This window comes from Uloborus diversus, chromosome 10 (assembly GCF_026930045.1).
Source record: "Uloborus diversus isolate 005 chromosome 10, Udiv.v.3.1, whole genome shotgun sequence".
NCBI lineage: Eukaryota > Metazoa > Arthropoda > Arachnida > Araneae > Uloboridae > Uloborus > Uloborus diversus.
The window spans coordinates 68373281-68397114 of record NC_072740.1 but is presented as its reverse complement, the minus strand read 5'-3'; the positions used below and the strand labels follow the sequence as shown (position 1 = coordinate 68397114).

General features: G+C 31.5%; 1 protein-coding gene across 1 annotated transcript in view; it reads left to right on the top strand.

Annotated features, from left to right (window-relative positions):
• Window positions 1–23834, top strand: part of LOC129231734 (glutamate receptor 1-like) — a 376261-nt gene that overhangs the window by 185978 nt on the left and 166449 nt on the right. Inside the window, exons 2-3 of the mRNA XM_054866095.1 lie at window positions 9033–9283; window positions 15343–15507. Coding sequence (XP_054722070.1) covers window positions 9033–9283; window positions 15343–15507 — 416 coding nt within the window. The remainder of the gene's footprint in view (window positions 1–9032; window positions 9284–15342; window positions 15508–23834) is intronic.

The following is a 23834-nucleotide window of genomic DNA, read 5'->3' as shown; positions in this document are numbered from 1 at the left end:
GTGTTAAACTTCAAAAAAAAAAAAAAAAATATCGATCTTCTGAAGAAAAAAAAAACATGTTGTACTGCCATTTATTCTGAACTTTTTAGTACCAAGTTTTTATCGATACGAGAAAAACTTCCCGAGATATTAAATAAAATATATTTGCTTACTTCCAGAATTTGCGTTTGACAGGATACAGCCACGCCCACTTTAAACGCATTTTTCTGAAAACGCAAAATTTGGAGTTTCGCGCATTGCATTTCCAAAACTTGCTGTTCTATTGCTTTGAAATTTTCTGTGAATGCTTTCTGTAAATTATTTAAAAATTTATACAGCAATTTGATTTAAAATATGCGAAAAAGAAAGTATTTTATGACAATTTTTACCCTCAATTCTCATTTTTTAAAGAAATTTTAGGTTTTATAAGTTAAAAAATATCGAACTTTTTAAATTTTTTTGAAGGAAAGGTGTATGGTATTTGGTTATGATATATTTGTGCAATTTAAGACCTTTTTTTTGTAAACACTAGCCTATTACTTAGCTCAGCATAATGCTTGGAGTGAAACGTTGGATGGAAACCTGGAACTTGGAGTTTTCATGATTTCGAAAAAAGGCATTCAGATTTTTCTATTTTAAAGACAATATTTTTTATTTAAAACTAATCTAAGTATACTAAATCGTTTACTGATACATGCATTTAGAATCATAAAAACAATCAAATTACTGAATTGTTTTTCTTAGGAAATACAGATTTTTAAAAATCGAGCTCTCTTTCTACGCGCGTTAACATGGTAACACTATTGAGACCCCTTAACGAAACTTCTGACTGGTCCATCCCACACGGTGGTCCATCTCTCCCGGAATTACCCTAATTAGGTTACTTTTTTGGTCAAACTTCAGATTTTGGTAAAATTATTCGAGTGTTTTTTTTTTTTCTTCCTACTTTTAGTCACTCTTTAATTAAAAAAAATATGCAGTTTGTTAATATTTAACTTTTCTTTCGAAAGGAGAAAAAGAGTTCCAAACGTATTGGGACATCTTAAGCCCGTTACCTGCACGGGTGCAAATCCTAAGCATTGAATGTGTGTTTCTAGAGAGGTATGAATACAATCATGGAAGAATTGCAAAAAAGAGGCATAAAAACGCGTTTCATTTCTGTTATGTTATTGCAAATGAGTTTCTGGAAGGACGTTCATTTAAAGTAAATTAAAAAATCGCCAAAGGTCCATCTTCCAGCACAAACTTCCTTTCCTTTTTGCAAGAAATTCTTCAAGGGTTATCCTCATGCATAAAATAGCCAAAAACACTGATTGAGTAACGCTCTAGCATCAGCAATAATGAAACTTACTCCTTAGCATGCGTGACGGCATTATTTCGTTGTTGAAACATCTAAAATTCTGTAATATGGCAGCCAATGTTTCCACGGTGTTCATTAACTATAGGCACGTCGAATACCATTTGCTACAGTTCAATGACATTCTGAAATATTTTGACAGAGTGAGTTAGCAGGCGTATTAAGAGTTAAGTAGTCTACCGGACAATGATCAACAGTAAGAAATATTCCTTCGCTTAAGTTCTGCTATTGCGCACTACTGGTTTCAATGAGAAATTTTTGAAACTATATCTGTTGCTACTGATTTCGGTCAGCATTACAGTTTTAGTGGTCACTTTAGATCAGCCGTTTTCAAATAATTGTTCAAAAGCACTGCGTTAGTTACAAAACTCATGCTATCCACGACTTTCACTGAACAACGTTTTTTTTTAAAATTAATTCTTGGATTGTTTTCGAAAAAAAAGAGGTTCACTAATTGAACAATTTTTTAAAGTACCATTGATGAGTTGCTTTCATCCGAGGTCCAGATTTCTATGCAATGTCGATACTGATCTAGTATCTGGATTCGGGAAATATGTCTTTTTAATGCATAGTGTGATTTGATGTGCGTGTGCGTGTATTATATTTTTTTAATAAAGTTTTACCAGTTTCAAGTTTTTTCTATCAAAAGGCTTCATATAACAACCGTAACTGTAAAGTTTGGCAGAGAAAGGATACGATTAGTCTCAAGAACTGTGTATCAGCTAACTATTTTAGAATTACAAAGTGTTTAATCAATATGAAGTTTGTGTCTCTGAAGGATATTTAATTATTATTATTCTTATTTTTTTATTTTTAATATTTGATTAAGAACATTCAAGAGCATACTTTCTAAATATATTAGTTTCACCAAATGTAATCAATTGCAGAATGCACTCTGCAATATGAAAATACAAAATTATATTTACATACATCATATTTCTAGATGATAAACACATGTTCTCTGCTTTTAAAATGTATACATTGATTAAAAAAATACATAAATATGATTGTATTAGACGTTTTTACGTATTTTTGAGCGCTATTTTTTTTTTTTTTTTTTGTAATTTTTTAATACAAAAAATTTCTGATTAATTGCGCATAATTTTTTTGATTAACTCAGTTCATCCATAAAAATGAAATTTTAGTACTATAAATTTTATACATTTTGTTAAAGAGGTTACTATGTTAATATTCCGCAAAGAAAGGAATTCTTGCAATATACCAGATAGCCCGGTTACCACAACTAGAGACTGCATTTTCGTTTTTATTAGAACTCATAAGTCTCTATTGGTGAATAACCCAAGGGTGCCCACCTAAGAGCAAGGGTTCACCCTCTTAAAGATCGCAAATACCCCCTTTAAATCAAGAGCCCCGCCGAATGAGAAAATTACCCCTCAAAACACCCCCCTAAAAATTTCAATGGCGCAGTCTGCGCCATGACCCCCCCCCCCCCCCCTAGGTGGGCACTCCTGAATAACCACACTGGAGGAAGATGTCATCTCATTGAAGCTGAAAGTGTCAACAAACTAGTGGATAAAGTTCACCAATCCAGACTGATGAGGTAAGACGGAACTGCAGTCTCTGGATGTGATAACTGTGCTGTCTCGTATATTGCACGTACTTCTGCCTTAGCTCTGGCTTAAGGGTGGCCACTTAATGCTAAAGGAATTCATGTTTAAACCAGAGGAACATGGCTATGGAAGCGTTGTTTTACAAAATCACCCTAGTGATTCACCTAACCATACTTTTTATTGGAAAAACTATGCGACCATTTTATAAAAGACTTTTGCCCATATATTTTACCAAAAACAAATTAAATAACTTAAAATTTATGCATTTTGTTAAAATAATCAGTAGCAAGCAACACATTTGTAAAAATCTTCTTTAAAAAATAAACAAAACAATATTCTCAAATCTTTCTTTACAAAAATGTTGTGTATTCATAGTGATTACACAATTAAAAGAAAAAATACTTTCTTCACAGTTAATATTGTATATTTGACATAGATACAACTTTTTCAACATCTCAGTATCATGTAAAAACATTTATTATTGTATTTCTTGTTTCATCGAAGAAGAAAAAAAAAGAGAAGAAACATTATATTTTTTCCGTGCTCGGAAAAATAAATTCAATCTAGTGAAAAAATTAATTTGGTAGTCCTCGAAGATGACATTTAAAAAAATCAAATCACAGAATATGCAAGTTGCGTTTTCGATTTTTCCTCTTCTAAGATAATCAAGAAATAATATGCAAATTCTGCTCACTACACTCTAATGATGTCATGTTTTCTCTCTTAAACTGATAAAAAATGATTTTTTTTTCAGATCAAAGAATAACAAGACAGTGCTATGTGAGCAAATGAAGCTGAGATTCTATTATAGTTCAGAAAATTTTGCTTAGAGAACGAGAAAACAGCCTTTTGTTACAAAAGTTCTCCAGTTGGTGGAAACAAAGTGAAATCATTATTTTTGTTTTTAATTGAGTTTTTTCCCTTTTTTTAGTAAAAGTATTCTTGGAATTATTTTTCCAGATTTATGTATGAAGTGTTGTTCTTCCAGTTCAACAAGAGTTTTGGAATAAATAGGCAACAATACTTTTGTTTTTACTTTTTTAAAACCATTGGAGGACTTTTGTTACACCATAGCCGTACATTATGGCTGCTCACTATGACAAAATAAGTTTATTATAATCTATTCATCAGTAAGTGGGCATAGGAAAGACTAACAAATAAATATGATGTATGAAGAAAAAAAAACATATTTCAGATAAATATGCTACTCAAGTCTCATCAATAATATCAGTGTTTTTTGTATTATATGTTTGAAAAAGCTAAGAAACGTTTGAGGAAAGAAATACAATACCTTTGAATTGGTGTCTACAAAATTCAATATAGCAATTTCAATATAAATGGGCGTACATTATTTTACGTTATTGTACTTTCTAAATTGTATCGAGTAGGTGTGAGTTTGTCTACAAAATGTGCTCTTTTTGTTTCTTATTGTTATTTGTAGAAAAAAAAGTAAGTTAAAAAAATTAAACTGCTTGCTTGTTTGACTTTTTAGAGCAGTATAATAGCAGTTTTTGAACACCTAAAAACGCGACGCAGTTACTATTCTTGTTTTTTGAAAGAATCTTTCGGATATTATAGTTTTAACACATTAAAAAACACTTACTTTCACCAAACTTATAGTGATAATTGTTTTGCATGGATAGATTTCTCCCTAGTTTGATGATGGTGTAGATAATTGAAAAGGCGAAGTAAAAGCAATACTGTCAAATCGGCATGTGAAAATCTCGTATTTGTCCGAAAGTGGAGACTTGCTAAATTGGAGCAAACTCAGAATCCGTTCGTAATGTGTTAAGCGTGGTATAGCTATTTGGTACATGTAGAATATATTTTATTCGAGTTTTTTGCGGAACTAGTTTGCTAATTCGAAATATGGAAAGATTTTATATTGTGAAACATTTAGTATCCAAAATTCTCAATTAATTTTTCAAAAAAATTCTTTCTTCCTTTTTTGGATTTCACACTGCTTTTTCTGCATGCTACTACGCCACAAAACGATTTGTAAAGTATTGATATCAATCTGGTCAAAAGCTTGGTTTACTTCAAAGTCAGTTTAATCCATGCTTTTACCGTGGCTGCACTATGAAAACGTAAGAGTGTCAGGAACATCACAATAATAATTTTTTTTTTAACGACTCGCATTTTTTATTCTACAAGTTAGATGTGGGGCAAACTGATATAGCGGAGCAAAGATAAATGGTGAAATATGTCTCTAATTTTAGCGTCACCTATCTGATGATATTTTAACTATTTTGGCACATATAGTCTATTTTTAGTCAGGAAACAAATACCACCGAAGGTTGAAACATATGATGATACAGGCAATTTTCAAAAATTGATACTAATGCTGTAATATTTTGTCGTAAGTTAAAAATTGTTTTGTTATTATAAAATGATAAAGTTCCTGTTGTTAATATTTTAAATATTAATTCAGACCGTCTAATGTTTGGTGAATACTAAGCTTATTTGCGTTTTAAATATTTTGTACAATTAGTCAAGTACATGCGGGATGAAATGGATGGGGCAAAGTGAAATAGTTTATTTTGTTTATTCACTCAACTATTTACTAAATCACTTACACATTGATTTATTATTTTACTTATTTACATTCATTCATTAATTTTTTTTCATAGCATTTTCTTATCATTCAGCTTTTACCTAATCATTTATTTTTCTTCATGTATTGATTTATTTATTTATTTAGTTTTACGTTTATTGTTTCAGTATCTTTTCATTTATTCTTTAAATATTTTATTTATTGGTTTATTTGATCAACAAACAAATTTTTTAATCGAATAGAAACAACTATGACATTAAAAAAATATTTTATTTTTTACTTTGCCTCATAATAAAAAAAGTGAAACTTTTTTTTTTTTTGAAGGAGCAAATTTACTGCCAAAAATAAAAAGTGCTCTTTTTAATGTAAGTTTTACCATAAAATACAATTCCCTTCCTTTATGTACTGTAATTTTCAAAACCTATTTTTAATTTAAGCTCATTCATCTTAACTATTTCACTTTGCTCCACATTCCCCTACATGCCATACAAGTGAGAATGCATGATTATATTTGTAATTTGAGTGGAAAATTAAAAAAAGAAATAATAAAAATAAAACCAGGTGAAATTACTTTAAAAACACGTCCAATTCAAATTATTTTTACTTGTAAATAATTATATAATACTGCTAATTCGAAAATGAAAACAAAAATGAAGTCGTAAACTGAATGTTTTTCTTACGAAAAAAAAAAAAAAGAAATCGTTTGTAAAATGAAGTGGGCAGAGGAAATAATTGTTTTTTGTCTAACCTGTAAAATTTTTTAAAATGGATTGGTTTTAGTACCAAACGCTTCATATATGGTTAAAGGCTCAAGGTAATTTGTATCAGATGAGTAGCTGTACGTACGCATTTTTTATTATAAGAACATTTCAAGAAAAACGTTTTTCCTTGTCATGACATCATACGAGCTTCACTTTCATTTCTCAACTCATTTGGACCTAAACTGCACGAAGCACAAAATATATGCAAAAATCACCATAACCGACCATCTTCAAATTCAATCCGATGCATAGGAAGGAATATTCATATGTTGGAGGGAGTTTCAAGAGATTTCTCCCGTGTTAACATTGCGCATTAGTAAAATTAGTCAGTGATCGTAGGGAGATGTATTGTAAAATGGGAGAGCTTATCAAATGCCACGAAAAATAAGCATATTGACGTTGCTCATTGAGACATTATCAGCATATTTAATAGAGCACGTGGCTTGGAAGTTTGAGGTCGAACCTCAGTTCCCACTTAAACTTTATTCCTTAGTTATTTTTCGTTCCTCTCTAGAAAGCTTTTCGAACATTCTAGATACTGTTCGCACGTGATATGTACGTCACAGAGTGACCAATATAAATAAGCTCCATCTCTTAAATCCGGGGTTGTTGTTGCTCGCTTGTCTTTGGTTAGGCTCTGATAAAATGAGATATGACCTTGGCAATGTCAACCTCTTTTTGTGCATTTAGTGAAAAATACGATTGCGAATGACTTGTAGTTAAGTCGGAATATTTTTGCAAAACTACTACGAAGCTAAACCAATTTCGTACCAATTACTTTTCCCCAAAACCTCAAAAAGATGAAAACATTGCCAAAGTCATTGCTCAACTTATCTGAGCGACATATGACATCCTGTTTTCACGACTAAAATAAGATTCGAATCATTTGCTATCTGCTCATTCTTAGTTGTGGCTTTTACACTCACATGCACAAAAATCGTAACTCTTAATGACGAAAAAGATTAGTTAGGGCATTTGTTGCAGACGCTGGGTTTTGAGCAAAAATAAGAACGAGCTCTAACCAGTGGCAAGAAATGTCACGTGGAAAAGTTTTAAGCTAATAAAGAAAACAAATCTCAAAGCTGAGTAGAAATCGATCCAATGTATTACGTGTAAATAATGCCTAAACTTTATGATTACATCGTTTCTTAAGTTCTGTGACACATTCCCGAGAAGTTCAAAATTCATGGCTCCAGTTTATGATGATTGGATACTTCCGTACGGGGCTGTAACCCAATCTTTAGCATCACGGTTAGACATAAGACGCAATCTCATTGATTTCGGATTAAGTGCAAGGCGGAAGCAGCAATTTCAACTATCTGTGCGAAATGGGTTAAGCCGTTGGAACTACAAAGGAGTTTATGGGGGATATGGCTCAAAATCCAAGAAAATTAACTCAAAACAAAAATAGGAGTGCCAGATTATATCACTAGAAAAGTGATGACTACGTCTGCTTCTTACTTTCATTATCGCAGTATAAATAATTTAATTGTATGGTGTGTTATTTATTTTTCCCACAACATGATCAGTTTTCATTTGAGTTTTATGCGCCATTGCTTCGCTTATTTAAAACATTGAAAGAACTTTTACATTTGATTGAGAGCTCACGAATGGTTTATGTCCAGTGGATCATCAATGAGAAGATGTCCGTACATATTTATAATCAGACTATTTTAAGGAAAACGCTATTCTAAACCATAGTATTAAACCACAGGATCTTCAATTCCGCTTCTCAAACCATTTGGAGTTAAATTGATATATATGTACAATTTACCAAAACTGGTTATATTCAAATTCAATCCGATATATTGAAGTATTATCCACAGTATAAGATAATGAGTACACTGCATGATTACGACATGCTTTGTGTTCCAAATTATTGGATTTAATGCGCCCCGCAATACGAATCGTACAGACAATTATATAATTATTTAATTTAATTGTTACGTTCTTCAAGTACAAACATCAATGAAACATATTAGCTACATCCGAGATGCTTCAATGAGTTTTTTTTTTTTTTACTTACACATGCCTCAGTCGGTTTGAAGCACTTGAGTTTGTTATTAGAGCTTCTTAGCGGAATAACTACTAGTAGGCAGCTATAGAGAACTCCATCTTTTATACACCAACTACAAAAAAATATATGTTTTTCTCCATTAATTTTTGTTTTCGTTGACGATTGTTTGGTAGAATAGAGAAAAATATTAGAGTTAAAAATAGCATGTGTTTTATAATGATAGGAGAACGGTGGTGAAAAACTGCAATTTAAGCTTTGAAGAAAAATTATGAGACATTTAGAGATTAATGCTAATTGTCAATTGGAAACTGCGCAAAGAAACAATATCATTTTCTTTAAACATGTGTCATGACTACATTTCAAAATGTCTTTCACGCGTAAAAACTTGAATTTTTGAACCACTATGTCAAACACAAAATTTATTTTAAAATTTTAAAATTTTATAATTAATGCTATTATATTTTAAAACTAACTGAACATTGTTTCAAGATTTCATGGGTGTCCTAAAATTAAATAAAGAAATATGTTGTGAATCATATATAGTTATATCAACTTGTTACAATAGCTGAATGCGTGAGAAAATAGGAACGGATAGTATCATATAACATCTTGTTAATATTCTGCTGACTTAAAGTATTCCAGACTCTCTCAATTCTGGAATCCAATGCTGAGTCTCATTACGGAACTATTTTAGGAATGTTTCACTGAACTGTTCTTTTTCACTGTCTCATTCTTATTAACTGACATACCTTTATAGAACGACGATGTGACATTTCTCCCTTTTCTTCCCCAGGCTTGTTAAAGCTGCAGCATATCTTTCGCCTGACGACGGATAATTACAAACTGGAAGTAAAAGTCGTGAAACGCATTGCTAATGCTTCCGACGCCAATGCTTTCCTGCATTCGCTGGAAACTAGAGAGCGTGAGAGCCTCAAGTATGTGGTTCTTGACTGTAGTGCAGATACTGCCAGAAAGATTATAGTGAACCATGTGCGTGATATTTACATGGGCAGACGGAATTACCACTTTCTTTTAACTAGTTTGGTAAGTCCTTGATTTTGTAGTTACATTTTGAAATATTAATTTACGTGTCAAATATTTACAATCAAAAGTCTTCGAAGACGGTAAAGCACATTTTATCCTTTACTTAATTAAAACCGAAAAAAGTATCAGTAAAAGTCGTGAAACGCTAATGCTTCCGACGCCAATGCTCTTCTGCCTTCTTTGGAAACTAGATAGCGTGATAGCCTCAAGTATGTGGTTCTTGACTGTAATGCAGATACCGCCAGAAAGATTATAGTGAACCATGTGCGTGAGATTTACATGGGCAGACGTAATAACCACTTTCCGTTAACTAGTTTGGTAAGTCCTTGATTTTGTAGTTACATTTTGAAATATTAATTTACGTGTGAAATATTTACAATCAAAAGTCTTCGAAGACGGTAAAACACATTTTATCTAGAAATACAGTGGAACCCGCTTAATGGAGTAGCCATTTCGCCACGGAAAATATTCCAATAAGCGGAATGTTCCATTAACCGGGATCAAAATAACACATTACATTGGTTTGGTACATTGGAAATGTATTATATTAAGCGGAATATTCTTTTAACTGAAATTATAATAAACGGGCTCGACTGTATTAATTTGGGTGTCAAATATTCATAATCAAAAGTCTTCGAAGATGGTGAAACGCATTTTATCCTTTACTTTATTAAAACTGAAAAAAAGTACGAGTAAAAGTTGTGAAACCTATCGCTAATGCTTCCGACGTGAATTCCTTTTTGCATTCGCTGGAAAATAGAGAGCGAGAGAGACTCAAATATATGGTTCTTGACTGTAATGCAGATAAAACCAGAAAGATTGCAGTATACCATGTGCGTGATATTTACATGGGCGGACGGAATTATCACTTTCTTTTAACTAGTTTGGAAGAGCCTTGATTTTGTACTTACATTTTGAAATATTAGTTTACTTGAGTAAAAATATGACACCGTGTATACATGTAGAAATAAAAGACATTAAAAAACTCTGAAAGCAGCTGTTTCGGGGTTATAAAACCAAACCCTTTCATCAGTGCATAAAAGAAAGATGGAACACAAAGTCAAACTACAGACAAGTGAGCGAGAAAATGTGAACAAGTGAACTAGAACATTTTTCTCATTCACTTGTTTGTCGTTTTACTTAGTTCCCTCCCCTCTTTTGTGCACTGATAATGGATTTGGTTTTATAAATCCGAAACAGCTGTTTGCAGAGTTGTTTTAACTCTTTTTAAGTTATTATGCTTGTACATGTATCCAAGTTGTCATATTTTTACTCATATCATTGTACAAAGTTTTCGACAGCTTCTTTTACATACTAATTTACGTTTCAAATTATTTATAGTCAAAAGTCTTTGAACACAGTAAAACACGTTTCACCTTTTACTTTATTGAAACTTTTACTGTTATGCGTATGCTTACATTAACATTCGTAAACAAACTTTCTTATATACTGTTTCACAAATATAAGCACGTGATTAAGTAAATAAGGAAATTTAAAAAGCTGTCAGCAGAAACTGATTGCAGAGCTTAGCAGTCTGTCGCTATTAGTCAGCTTTTTCGGAGCCAACAGTACCTAATCTAAGAAAGACAGTTTATTGAAAATTACTTCAACATCGTACTGATAGTAAGATACTTTTCGATTAAATACTCCAAAAAGCAAACGTTTAAAAATATTAAAGGCACCAGAAAACAGAAACGTCTACACTCTCTGGTGAACAATCTATTTATCAAATCTGTTATAACTCTGATCGTCTGCATAACGGTCTATTATTTATATTAGCATGACATGTTTCAAAATAACTCGTTCTTTGTTGCGCGATTTCGTTTCCATGTGACTTTATGCTAGGCTACTTATAGAAAATACAGTTAATGAAAACAAACATTATTATAGAAGAGGAAACTAATTTGTCAACCTCTAAAAACGTAACAAGATCGTAAACGGTATTGATGAAAATATTTGCTGAGACTTCGAAAGATACCAAAAGGTCGGACAAATGATTTACTTCTTAGACTAAAACAACATGAATCTTCCAGGAAGGGATAAATGGCAACAATTGGTGCAAAAAAAAAATCATTGTTTCCTTTATATAATGTAGCCATTTCTGCAAAATAACTCATGGTCTAGCAGTATTTTTTCCTTTTTCTTTATTTAACATTAGTTAATAGTGACAGTGTTGGTTACATTGAAATTCTCATGCATTTTAGCTTTATTAAAGTAACTGTTTTGTGGACGGTTTTATAATAATTATTTTATAACAGTACGAAATTATTGATAGTTATTTCTATAATTTATTATTATTGGTCAGAAACAAGAAAGTGGGAAGCATTTTTTTATTTTTAATAAAGATTATAACAGTTAATTCTCGATCAAAAATTTTTGGTTTCGCTAAAACTCCCCATGTTACTAAATATTCTTTAAATTAGATCTACGTTTATTCATATAATCAGGAAAACGAATTTTATAAAAGTTGATAATAAATTTAGATATAAATTCTCTGAATAGAAACGAAAAATATCATTGAAATGCATTAATTGCACTGTACATAAATAAAGTAAATAATAAGTAGTCAAAACATTATATAAGACCAGTTTTTTGTATTTGACCAAATGCAATTACTTGAAATGATACAGCCTAAACTAAATGAATAGGCCCCCTTCTGGGACTTTTTATTATGCATTTAGCTATATATATAACAAAAATGGAAGACTCACCTCCATTGTAAAAAGTTGTGAGATTTCATGTTCAACTCAGTCAGGTTTTTGGTAAAATATTGTAAGTAGTTTAGTTATTTGTATTTGTAGCTGTTTTTTCATCATTTTTGAGTTCACGTAATGATTTTGTTTGGGTCAAGTTAATACACTACGCTTTTGTCAAGTTGGTAAGTGTAATAATTTAACTTCCAATTTTTAAAGTGGTTTTCCTTAAATGCGTGGAAAGGAACAAAATATTTCAGAGGAATGTGTCTAGAAATAATAGAAAGAAGGTTTTTCAAACCAGATATGTGAACCAATGCCTGTATTTGCTGTAATGAGGGGCGTGCACAGAAATTTTAGGGCCCGACACACAAGTAACTTTATCGGGCCCTCCTCCATAATGTTTAACCCTATATTTCACCCCCTAGTTTTAAAAATATTGGGCCCCTGTCATGTTCGGGCCTGGGCCAACAGATGTCCCTTCTCCCCCCTCCCCCGTGAACGCCCTTAGCTGTAATACATATTTCCGTTTTTCATCTAACTCGGAATAGTTTTTTAACGACATGAGAAAACGACTTTAAAAACGACAATTCATCTCATTGCTTAACTTCATTTCATTAATTATTATGTTAGTATAACAGTTTTTTCATTTGTGTATCAACTTGACTCACGTTGGGTCAACTTGATACATTTCAAAAAAAAAAAAAATCTAGTTTTGTATTCCAAAAAGAATATATAAGCAAAAGTCTCGAAAGCCTACCGTTATATATATACAGGAATAACTAAAAATAATAGGAACACTTATAGATAAATGGGTCGTCCTTCAATCGGCTTAAACTGCTGTCACGTTTTGCAACAGTGTATTAACTAGTGGCGGTGAAAGGGAAGCAAACATTTGGCAGGGTGAGAATTGCTTGAGAAAATTTTGTTCCTAGCAAAGTGTGAATACGTTCGACATCTCCGACGTGAAAAGAGCCATGATAATTGGATATTGCTTTGTTGGAGCGTCCGTGTCCAGAACAATCAATATTTTGGGTTTTTTCAAGAAACACTGTTTTAAGGGTTATTACACGCTACAAAAACTGGGTACGGTGTCTTCTTCGAAGCATAACAGTGAGAAAAAGTAAAAGTTTAACGACCTTGGCAAATGGGTGTTGAAGAAGATTGTCACTGATTGACACTGCACTACCACAGACAACGTCAAAGATGAGTACCCTCCTGCAAAAACATGTGTCCATGAAAACTATTCAAATGAAGTTGCATGCTGCAAGCGTTCATGGCAGACTAGCAATTCAAAAACTGTTGTTTCGGAGAGAAATGCTGTAAAGAGCCGACAGTGATGCCGAGGCCTCCGAAGCTGGGAAACACAGCAACATCTGGTTTAATGAACCATCATTTACATTTTTCAAACCACCAGATTGGCAGTTGTCTGGCAAACACCAGCAGAAGAGTTTCATACTGACCGCCTGGTTCCAACCTTGAAGCAAAGAGTGGGTTAAGTGATAGTACGGGGCAGGATATCTTTTCATGGATCAGACATATTTTCCAGATGGAAATGATTACAAGCAACCGTTATCGAATGATTCTTGCAGATTATCTTTGCCCTTTGCTTCAGAGTCTTTCTTGGAGAGCGTTCTGTGTTCCAAGATGAGAACGCCTACTTTCACACGTCTGGTTATGTTCAAATATTGTTAGATGTGCTTGATAAGGAAGTGAGACTTCCAACGTGGTGTCCTCAGTCACTTGATCTGAGCATCGTCCAGTCTTTTTGGAGCTTTTTACTGAACAAAGTGCGTACTTGGTTTCCTCTTCCACGCATATTATCTGAACTCAAGACGTTCTAGCACGAGAATTGGTTGAAAATCCCAATGAACTTTGATCAACTCCTTTATTTCTCAGTCCCACGTCGAATCCAATCAGTCATTGAAGCAACACTTGACTAAAGTAGATTTTTTCAAAGGTACATCTCTTAATTTTTTCTAAAATAAGGACGTAAGCTCAATTGGGAATATTAGCTTTCTTATTGATTTGTGCTACTATTATCGGCACAATACCTTTGTATCCTTCTTCATTGTCTATGTACCGTATAGAATGGAGTTTTCGACGCGTTTGATAATTTTTTCTTTTCTGCAGAGGGTTTTTTTTTTTTTGGATTTTCATATTTTTCTCGGCAGTCTGATATGAAATACACCTAAGTGCATACGAATTTGTTAAGTCCAAAATGAATTATCCAAATTTTTACCAATATTGTTATACATGTCTCTATAAAATATACTGTAAAAAAATGTGTAAGGCTATTATTGTTAATGGATGTAACCTTACACAACTTCTGGTGTAAGTCGTGACGATTTAGTAAAAATTCTATTTGTTGGAGAAGACTTCCATGATGGCTTGGGTTAAGTTCCACCTAGCTTCAAAACTACTTTAAAATGTATGTAGAATTCAAAGTGCCTGCGTAAAGATCAGCATCTACGTAGAGCTTGTAAGCTGTTATGATTGAAACCTACGTGAAAAGCCATTGCCTTGTGAGCCGTCTGTGAGCTAGTAAAACCGACATTGTGAGTTCAATTTCACTCTGGAGCCTTGGGTGCTACTTCCTCACTTTGTTTTGGTAAAAGTCTTGTCTATAATATTGAAATAAACTTCGAATTGGTGTAAAATTTATTGGTGTACATTGGTTGTGAGAAGGCATGAAACTGATAAACGAATAATTGAAAGCAACATGGAAGGCAAAAGCTGTAATGAAAACAAAAAAAAATTTAAAGCTTTTAAACATTAAATTGCTATTTTTCACTGTTATAGCAAAATACCAATCACGTCACGTTAAAAACCTGATTTTTTTTTTCAAAACAACCCATTTATTTTCATTTGCGTTTAACCAAATTGTTGTCCCCAAGAAAATTTCCGTGTTCTTTCTGCCATTCCAAATCATTCAAGTTCCAATATTATTATTATTATTATGAATTTGCTTATTTTGTTCTTTATTATATTTTATCACAAATGTATTTTCCAATTTATGCCCATGCATGGACATCACGCACCAGTCTCTTCAGTGTTAAGGTAAACACACCTGTAGTGGAAAGTGCTTCAGTAGTAGTTACTTTAAGGTTTATATTTAAAAAAAAAAGGATTCCAAGTGTCCCAATGCATTTAAAAGTGCAGCAAACATGCGGAAGGTATTACCTCCTGCACGTATGACTCCATTGGGAAACCTGGAACCTTTTTTTTTTTTTTCAAATATAAACCTTGAAGTGGCCCCTACTGAAGCAGCACTAAGCACTGACCACTACTGGTGTGTTTAACTTATTTGTATATAAAATTTCTTAAGTGCTTTTTGTTGTTTTTAAAATTAAGAATATTTTACAGGTAATGGATGAATATTTAAATAGCCAAGTTTTAGAATTTGGAGCCATAAATGTTACAGGGTTTCGGATACTGCAGCCCCCGAGTCCAGATTTCCGTTATTTCGTTCCTGCTTGGCAATCTTTAGATCCACACAGATGGCCTGGAGGTGGTACTCAATATATATCGGTAAGTATTGAATTATTTAGTTCGTTTACTTGTGTGAAATATGAAATGAAACTGTTAAAATCTTTTCGAAACAGGGGAATATGGAGCAAAGTTAAATAGTTAGACAACTTACCTTTTTCAAAACTTGTTTTTAATGTTATAGTACGTAAAGAATAAACAGTATTTTGAGTCAAAACTTGCATTTAAACCTATTTCTTCTTTAAGTATGAAAAATATTTTTCAAAAAAAAAAAAAAAAAAAATGCGCGGAAATTTTAAATAAATGAATAAATAATGAAAACTCAATGCGTAATAAAAACAAATAAGTGAATTAATGAATAAATACGTAAATCAATAAATATAGGAACATAAATTATTAAGTAATAACAACAATTATAAATTAATATATGTGTAGAGAAAAGGAACTACATTGGTGGACGAAATTTAGATATGTAATTCTTTTTTTAAATATTTCGAGAATTGTTACAGAGAAATAAATGAAATTAGATATAGATGTAGTTTATTGTACGTCAATAATATTTATGGAACAACTATTTAAATGCCATTCATTATCATGAGTAGTCGCCAATACTGGTCCAAACTTTAGGTTGAAAGATGTCACTAAAAAGGGGGTTAGTATGGCGTGCTGTCGCTTCTGACAGATAAACAGTCTGCACAAGTTGCAGGAGTAATTCAAGCAAATTAAAAATGATGAAATATTTAACACGTATTAAAATCATTTTAACGATATCCTGTGCATTAAAGTACAAGAAGTCAAAAATGTTTTTTTTTTTTTTTGTTAATTTCTAAAATGATGAAGTATTAAGAAAATGACACACATCAGTATAGCTGCTTAATTTAACGATTTATCTAGTGTTTAAAGCGCATACTTGAGAGCACGTTTCATACTGGCGAATCCTAAAATGTATAAGTGAACTCACAGTACATATTTTTGCACTTTTATGCAAACTTAAAATAGTATGTAGTACATTTCCCTGACTGCAGTAGAAAGAGCTTATAAAGAAATATTTCATTACAGAGTAATCTTACTTATATTTGAGAAAAGGAAAAGGACGACAACGTTTTTAAAAACAAAATCTTAAAAGTTGTTTTTCCTAATAAATTACAAAAAAAAAGCAGAATTTTATAGTAAACACCTTAAGTTTTCTGAATTAAAAGTGTACACATATCAATATTTAATGCTTAAATGAACGAGTTATTATAATGGTATAAGTCAAAATTTTACTTATTGAAATAAGCGTTTTGGGGGCAGCTCTTTTGTTTCTCTAAAAAGTGTACTAACTGCGAAAAAAAAAATTAAAACATATTATTGCTTATCAGAGCGCACGCAGTTTCTATGTCGCTTAAATTGTTTGCTAGAAATCACTAACTCGTATAAGTGTACGGAAGCATTTGAAAATCTTTCCATAAATCCATCGTAAATGTAGAATGATAACGGTGTAAGTCATTAAAAATGACTTTAAAAGTAGTTAAAAGTAATTAAACTGAAAAAACCAGCTCAAATAAAGCACAAATTCTCAAGAAAATACAGCATATAACTTTTTTTTTCTTTTCTTGCTTTTAGCAAAATTAGTAAAAATTATTATTTTTTTTTATTTTCAAAATAAGTAGGACGAAAAAGGTGTCATCATTGAGAGGGTCATCACTTAATTGAGATAAAAGTTTGAGGTGTGTAGTATAATTCTTTTTTTCGCCGCAAATGCGTTTGGCAGTTTTTTAGCATTTTAAACAAATTTGTGGAAACGCTAAATTCTCTTTCAGCAATATTTATCTAAAAAAATTATGTAGTTTGTCATATAGTGAATTTTTAGATACTTGGTGTGTTATGAATTAACTGCTTGTTGTTCATAAATTTTAAAATTTGAAACATGTTTTGCGTTCAAAACCAATAGAAACAACACAGAACTCATTCCTAATCACTGGTATATATTTGTAAAAAAGAACAAAGTTCCTATTTCTTAACTAACAGCAGTCGAGTGAAACATAATTCTTGTAAGAACAGAAAAAAAATCCTACGGTGTCATTGTCGGTGTAAAAAAAGAAAAAGAAAGAAAGAAACATTTGGTGTTTTTTGATATGAACGAGTTCCAAATTTGAAACCTGAAAAATAATATAGGGAAACTACTGGAACTTTAGACTTTCAGGCAAGATCGAAGGCGAACTGATGAGATGAAAAAACCTGCTTATGCTACCATTCTAGGTTACTGCTGTCTCGTTCTGTGGATAAAGGAAATAATTTTTTTTTGAAATTTTGAGCACAGATCAAAATTAAGTATTTCAACTTTGTGCAACTGCTTTAACTGGACTTTGCCCTCCGGAGTTTCAGGACAGCAAACCAAAGTGTATTATGTAGTCTGGGTGGCTCACAACTCCTTGCAGAACTGTTTTCTTGCACTTTAGTGTCTGGAAACTTAAGGAAGCCCTAATATATCTTGCACTGTTCATAAAATGAGTTGATTTGCCCGTATGATTCGCCTAAAGAAACGAACAGGGTGCGCAAGTGAATCTAAATAAATAAATGATATGATCATCTTGCTGAGAATTCACAACAATAAAAAAACAGCAATGGCAACTGACGCAAAGCAAACTATCAAGACATTTTTTAATGAAAGTTAACTGAAAGATGCAAGAAAATTATATGCAGAGAAAGATGCAAAGAAAATTAACTGTAATTTAAAGAAGATACAATGATTGACACATTCGGGAGTTTAATTGTCCAAATTAAAACTAAGGCTTACGGAGTACTATGTTCTGTTCGATTGAGCTCCCTATCAGCATTAGCGAACTTCCAATGCCGAAATGCCCTTCGTCAGAAGAAACTGAAATAACAATTGTTTCCAAAACGATTTTAGGATCTGCAGTCTGAGCTGCAAATCCTACTCCAGCTGCAACTAGAAATGATCCTCATACATATATAAGAGCCAATGATCGAGTAACGCTCATGACGTCAACAAAAATGAAACTCTCTCCACGACATAATAATTTTATAATATTTTCTGGTAAAGTTTGACATGCAGGGAAATGTTTTATTGTGACAAGGCTGAACTGGATCCGGTAACTTACTGTTTTACTGGTAAGACTCATTTTAGAAGAATGAAGAAACGAAAAAAACGTCAACAATGAACGCTATCTACTGGACTTAAGGGTTAATCCACTAAAGTTAGGGTTAAAATTTCAACTATCAAACTCTCACCAAACAGGCAGTTACATTCGTTCAAATGTAGAAGCAATTTTCACCCGTCATACCTTGACGGGCGATTTTCTATTATTTCAGTAGTGACGGAAGCAGCAAATGGCAGTGAAGGAAGATACTTTTTTTATTAAAGCTAAGCAGTAATACAAGTAAAAGCCCCAAAAGGCAGAACTTCAACTAGAAAAAGGTTTGTATTGCCTGAAACAGTGTAAGTAGAATACTCTACGAGCAGAAATCTTTTGTACGTTCATCCCTTCTTTCTTGATTTCAGATCTGTTTTACTTTGGTTTTGAACGCAAAGAAAACATGAATGCACACGTTTCCTAATAGCATATTTCAAATTTCAAAACTTGTAAGCAATAAGTAGGAAATTTATATTACGCCAAACATATAGATATAATTTATCCTTCAATATACTTGATAGCACTTTTTAAAGACCACTCAGAGCACTGGAAGCGACATCACAGTTATTAAAATCTTCACATAATTATAAAGGCAAGCAAGGAAGTTCTTGTATTTAGAGCAGATTTTTTCAAGAAAAGCAAATAGTGTTAGTATATAAACCCATATCTGTGTAATTTAAATAAGATGAAAAATAGTATTAGAAACTAAGACATTCAAAACAGAATCCTGTATTTTTTATCAGGTTACTAATTGTGCCTAATCAGGAATTAATGGGCAGGTTTGAGGAATTAAGGATTTATTACATAGCTGTATTTTTTTAAAGTTTCATATGTACAGTTGACTTTCAATAACTGGAAGCCTTATAACTCCAATACTCTATTATCTCGAAATTATCATTTGGTCCAAAAAAAAAAAAAAAAAATCAATATTTTCAATGCATAGTTGTCTCAGTTTCTCGAATGTACTCCTTTTAAGTCGAAGTTTTTACGAGTGTTTCGTTTCCCTTTCATGCATAAAAAGCAGTAAAAATAAGAAAAAAAAAAGTATTTTTTTCCTTTAACTCATTGTTTTGCTTATCAGCTCGTATAAAGGGAAACATTCATTTACAGTAGTGCACCAATGCACACAATGTAACAGGATTACGTGATTCCGATCGGGCAACTTTTTTTTATCGTGACTGACGACCAAAAGTTTTATTGCTAGCTTATCTTTGAGTGACGTAAAATTTTGGCAAAAATTGAAAAAAAAGTCTTTCTTTTCTGTATAACTGAAATAATCTGCTTTTATGACAAACATTCGTTTAAAGCATTTTGAATTGAAATCAAAAAAGAAGAAATTTGATCTACGAGATACAAACACAATGACATTTTAGGATGTGATGAAAATGTAAGCAGTCAAAAATAACTGCCTTTTCCGAAATATCTTTTAAAAATAATGTCTTTAAAGATATTTTTGCGTAGTATTAATAATTATTTTTATCCAAACTATAAGTGTTATACCCTATCTATTATGCACTATTCCTAAAAAAGAAAGTAAAAGTTATTCTTCAGAAGGCTGAAAAAGGAACTTCCGATACCTCAAACTAGCGATTACTCGAAGGTTTTAGCCGGTCCCATGAAACTTCGAGTTATCGAGAGTTTACTGCACATAATTTTTTTATTTTAAATAATAAAAGAAATAACGTCTAAAAGTTTTACATTTCTATCGTCCTTTAAGGGAAAAAAGTTAAAACCTTTTAAATTGTGGTTTTATTTTATTATTTACAATTTTTTTTACGTGCAAAACTCCAACTGTGAAAATATTTCAGACCATATTTTATCGTAAAATCTGAGACATACGTCAGAAAAATGCATTTATGTTACAAATGCGATTTAAAGCGGACTTTTTGGATAAAAAATAATTTCATTCTAGCATAACCAAAGCGAATCGAGTTTTTATGCTGTCCACTGGTGTTCGAAGATATAAAAGATTTTGCAACATTTGCTTTTCAATCCCAGATCAATAGATTGAGCTGCTTCTTTTTCCACGGAAGAAACATGTCAGTTCAAAAATCAAATGACATATGTGAATGGGGTTGTCACATTTCGTCTAGTCGTATGACATTGTATCATCTTTCTGAGTCGAAAAAGATAGAGCATTTGAAAACTGTCAACGTTCTCTGTTTAAATAAAGAACGGACGATTGTAACTCGCTTAAGGCATCTTAAAGAGATTGCTTTAGAAATAATCTTTAACAATACATTTGAAATAAATATTTAGCTCATTTTATTAGCACAGTTCTAACGATTATCAATGTAAGAGAAAACGTACTTTTGGACTGAAAATATTTAAATGTTTCTAGTCTGGAAATGGAAAGTAAGTGATTAAGAAACTCAGTAAAAATATATTCATACCACAGAGTTTGGATCACGATTAAAAATCCATATATCTTTAAATATGAAATGAAACTGAAAAAACAAACAAACTTTAAAATATAAAAGAAATATATTGAAGTTTGTTTTATTTAAGTTCAACAGTTGTCTAGTTTTATTTAAGTTCAACAGTTGTCTAGTTTTATTTAAGTACAACAGTTATCTAAAGAACAAATAAGTATTCTCACTCTTGTAGATTTCAGTAAATTGAGTTTTTAACGTAAAGTGATAAAACAAGATTGGCATGAATTTTAAAGTTTTATATATAGCAATTTCAAATCTCTCCTTTAGTGTTTGAAAATTTTTTCGAACTCATATGGAAACAAATGTTCTACTATAATGCATATAGATTAAAGCAGTCACGAGATTTTTAAACCTCGCTGTCTTGTCACATTAAAAATGAGTATTTGAATTGGTTTTGGACGTGGTCAAACAAACTGATTAGCTTTAACATTTTTTTAATGTTGAAACGTAAATCAAAAAATCTTGTTTATTTATTTACGATTATTATTTTATTTATTGTTAATGTTATTATTATTATTACTGGTATTATTATTACTATCATTATTAACATGACCATTATTATTATTATTATTATTGCTATTATTATTATTTATATTATTATTACTATTATTATTATTAATATTATTATTACTATTATTATTATTTCTATTGTTTATTATTATTTATTATTTATTATTACTACTACTATTATTATGTTCTTTTATCTTTAGTATTAAAATATACTCGTATACCTGAAATATAAAACGCATGAAGGACGAGAAATTTCATTAAACATAAAGTAATCTATTTTATCACACGAAGACCCAAGCGACAGATTTTTATGCGCAAGATAACTCACTACAGAACAGGGATTTTCCATGACGATGATACAACCCTAAATGCTTAAAAGGATTAACCACATTTTCCAAGCATAGTCCTGAAAAACTGTTGATCTGACTTAACGTTCATTAAACAGTTTTAGAACACTCATTTGAAATTGTCAATGAGAGTTGTTGCGCTGCATTGAAGTTCTTATTTAAAGTTAATGAGCTCAACTGCTGCTCATATAGGCCCCATAATGTAGTTCATATGCATTAAAATCATTAAGACCTAACCACTAAACCAAACCTTGTGTTGTAATGTATCTTCATCAAATAATTTTGCTAAATGAATATTGCAACGTAAATTTTTTGCAACGAAAAACTCTAACAAAAAATAAATAAAATAACTGAAAGGTGAATTGCTTTAGGCATTAGTTTATCTAGAGTTTCTGTTTTATATATGTTCATTTTTATCTGAAAGCAAAAGTTACCAGCTGCTAGCATTTATTAGACATATAGTCATTTAACTCGGTATTATTTGCTCACAGAAAAGTATTAATGAATTTTTAGTACAAAAAGTTTTTACACAACAAATTTGTTTTGTAAAATTTTTCATTACTAAAACAAACTACATTTGCATGAAGTTTATACCACCTTTAACAAAATTACATTAAATATATCTTGCTATAACTACCATTTTCTTAAGAATAAATGCTTTGTCTCTTTAAATCCATTAAAATTTCTAAATGGAGAATAATTTGAAGCATACTTGTTTCACGCACGAAAATCAATTAATTTCTTTTTCTTCAAATATCATTAACATGAAAACACTTATTTAAAGGCAGTGCCACCAGTTGACTCTTTTCTGTTTAGTCACATAATGCAATTACAAAACTGAAAAGTTGCCAACAAGCGTAAGTAGCTCTTTAAAAGCAATTTATTTCCATTTTAAACGACAGCTTTTGAAAATTTTCTTTTAAAATGTCTAATACATTGCTCTAATAATTACAAAGTATAGAAAAGCGGCAATAACCGTAACGTTAATCTTTTCACAGTACCATTAAGTAAAATCTTATGACTTAGAATTTATAATGTAATTCTGAACACACACACACTAGAACATAATTTAGGCAACAAATATTATGTTTGTAAATAAGTATGTTAAAACGCTCAATTAAGTTCATTAATGAACAATTTATATAATTATCAAGAAAAAAGACAAAGGGATTTTTTGGATGCCATAACCATCAACATTTATCAAATACTTTCATTAAGAAATTAAGATGTTCTCATATCATGCTAAAATGTTTTAAATGGTGAATTAATGAGGATGAAGAAGTACAATTATTATTTTGCCATGTTTTTTTTTTTTTTTTTTTCAATATTTTTGATTCATTCCTTACTTATGTCACAAAGTACCACACTTCACCTTGCCCGTTCCCCTTCTCGCACATCACACTATTTTTCATGAGCTTATTCTTATAAAAAAATGTGATTTTTTTTCGCTCCATCCGTCTATTGTTTTCGCTCCGTCCTCAAATACTGTCTCAATACCACAAACCACTTTCCTCCACTCAAAGCGTGATACATTTTGTGTACAGCCCCTAAACGGAAAACTCGTGTAAACTGGTAATTAGTTAATAGCGTAGTTCTGCTTTTTAGTTAAGTTTTGTTTTGACTGTTTGGAAGGTTTTGATATTTCAGTTACTTGAATGAAACAAGACTTTGTTTCTAGTACCTCAAAAATACAGTAATGCCTAATATCTGGCACAGAATTCTAACTGATAAAGTTTTATAATGCTTTTTATTTTTAAAGTGTTCAACTATGTTCTGTATTAAGGAAAATAAAAATAAAGCAACCTAAATAAGCCAAGTTTGCAGAAAGCTGCCCGCACTTTTTTCGGGGTTACAAGGAACCTGTTTTTTAATGCAAAAGAAGTGAGCATAGGGTATTAAGATATCCGACAAAAGCAACTACACGGAACATTAAGCAGTTT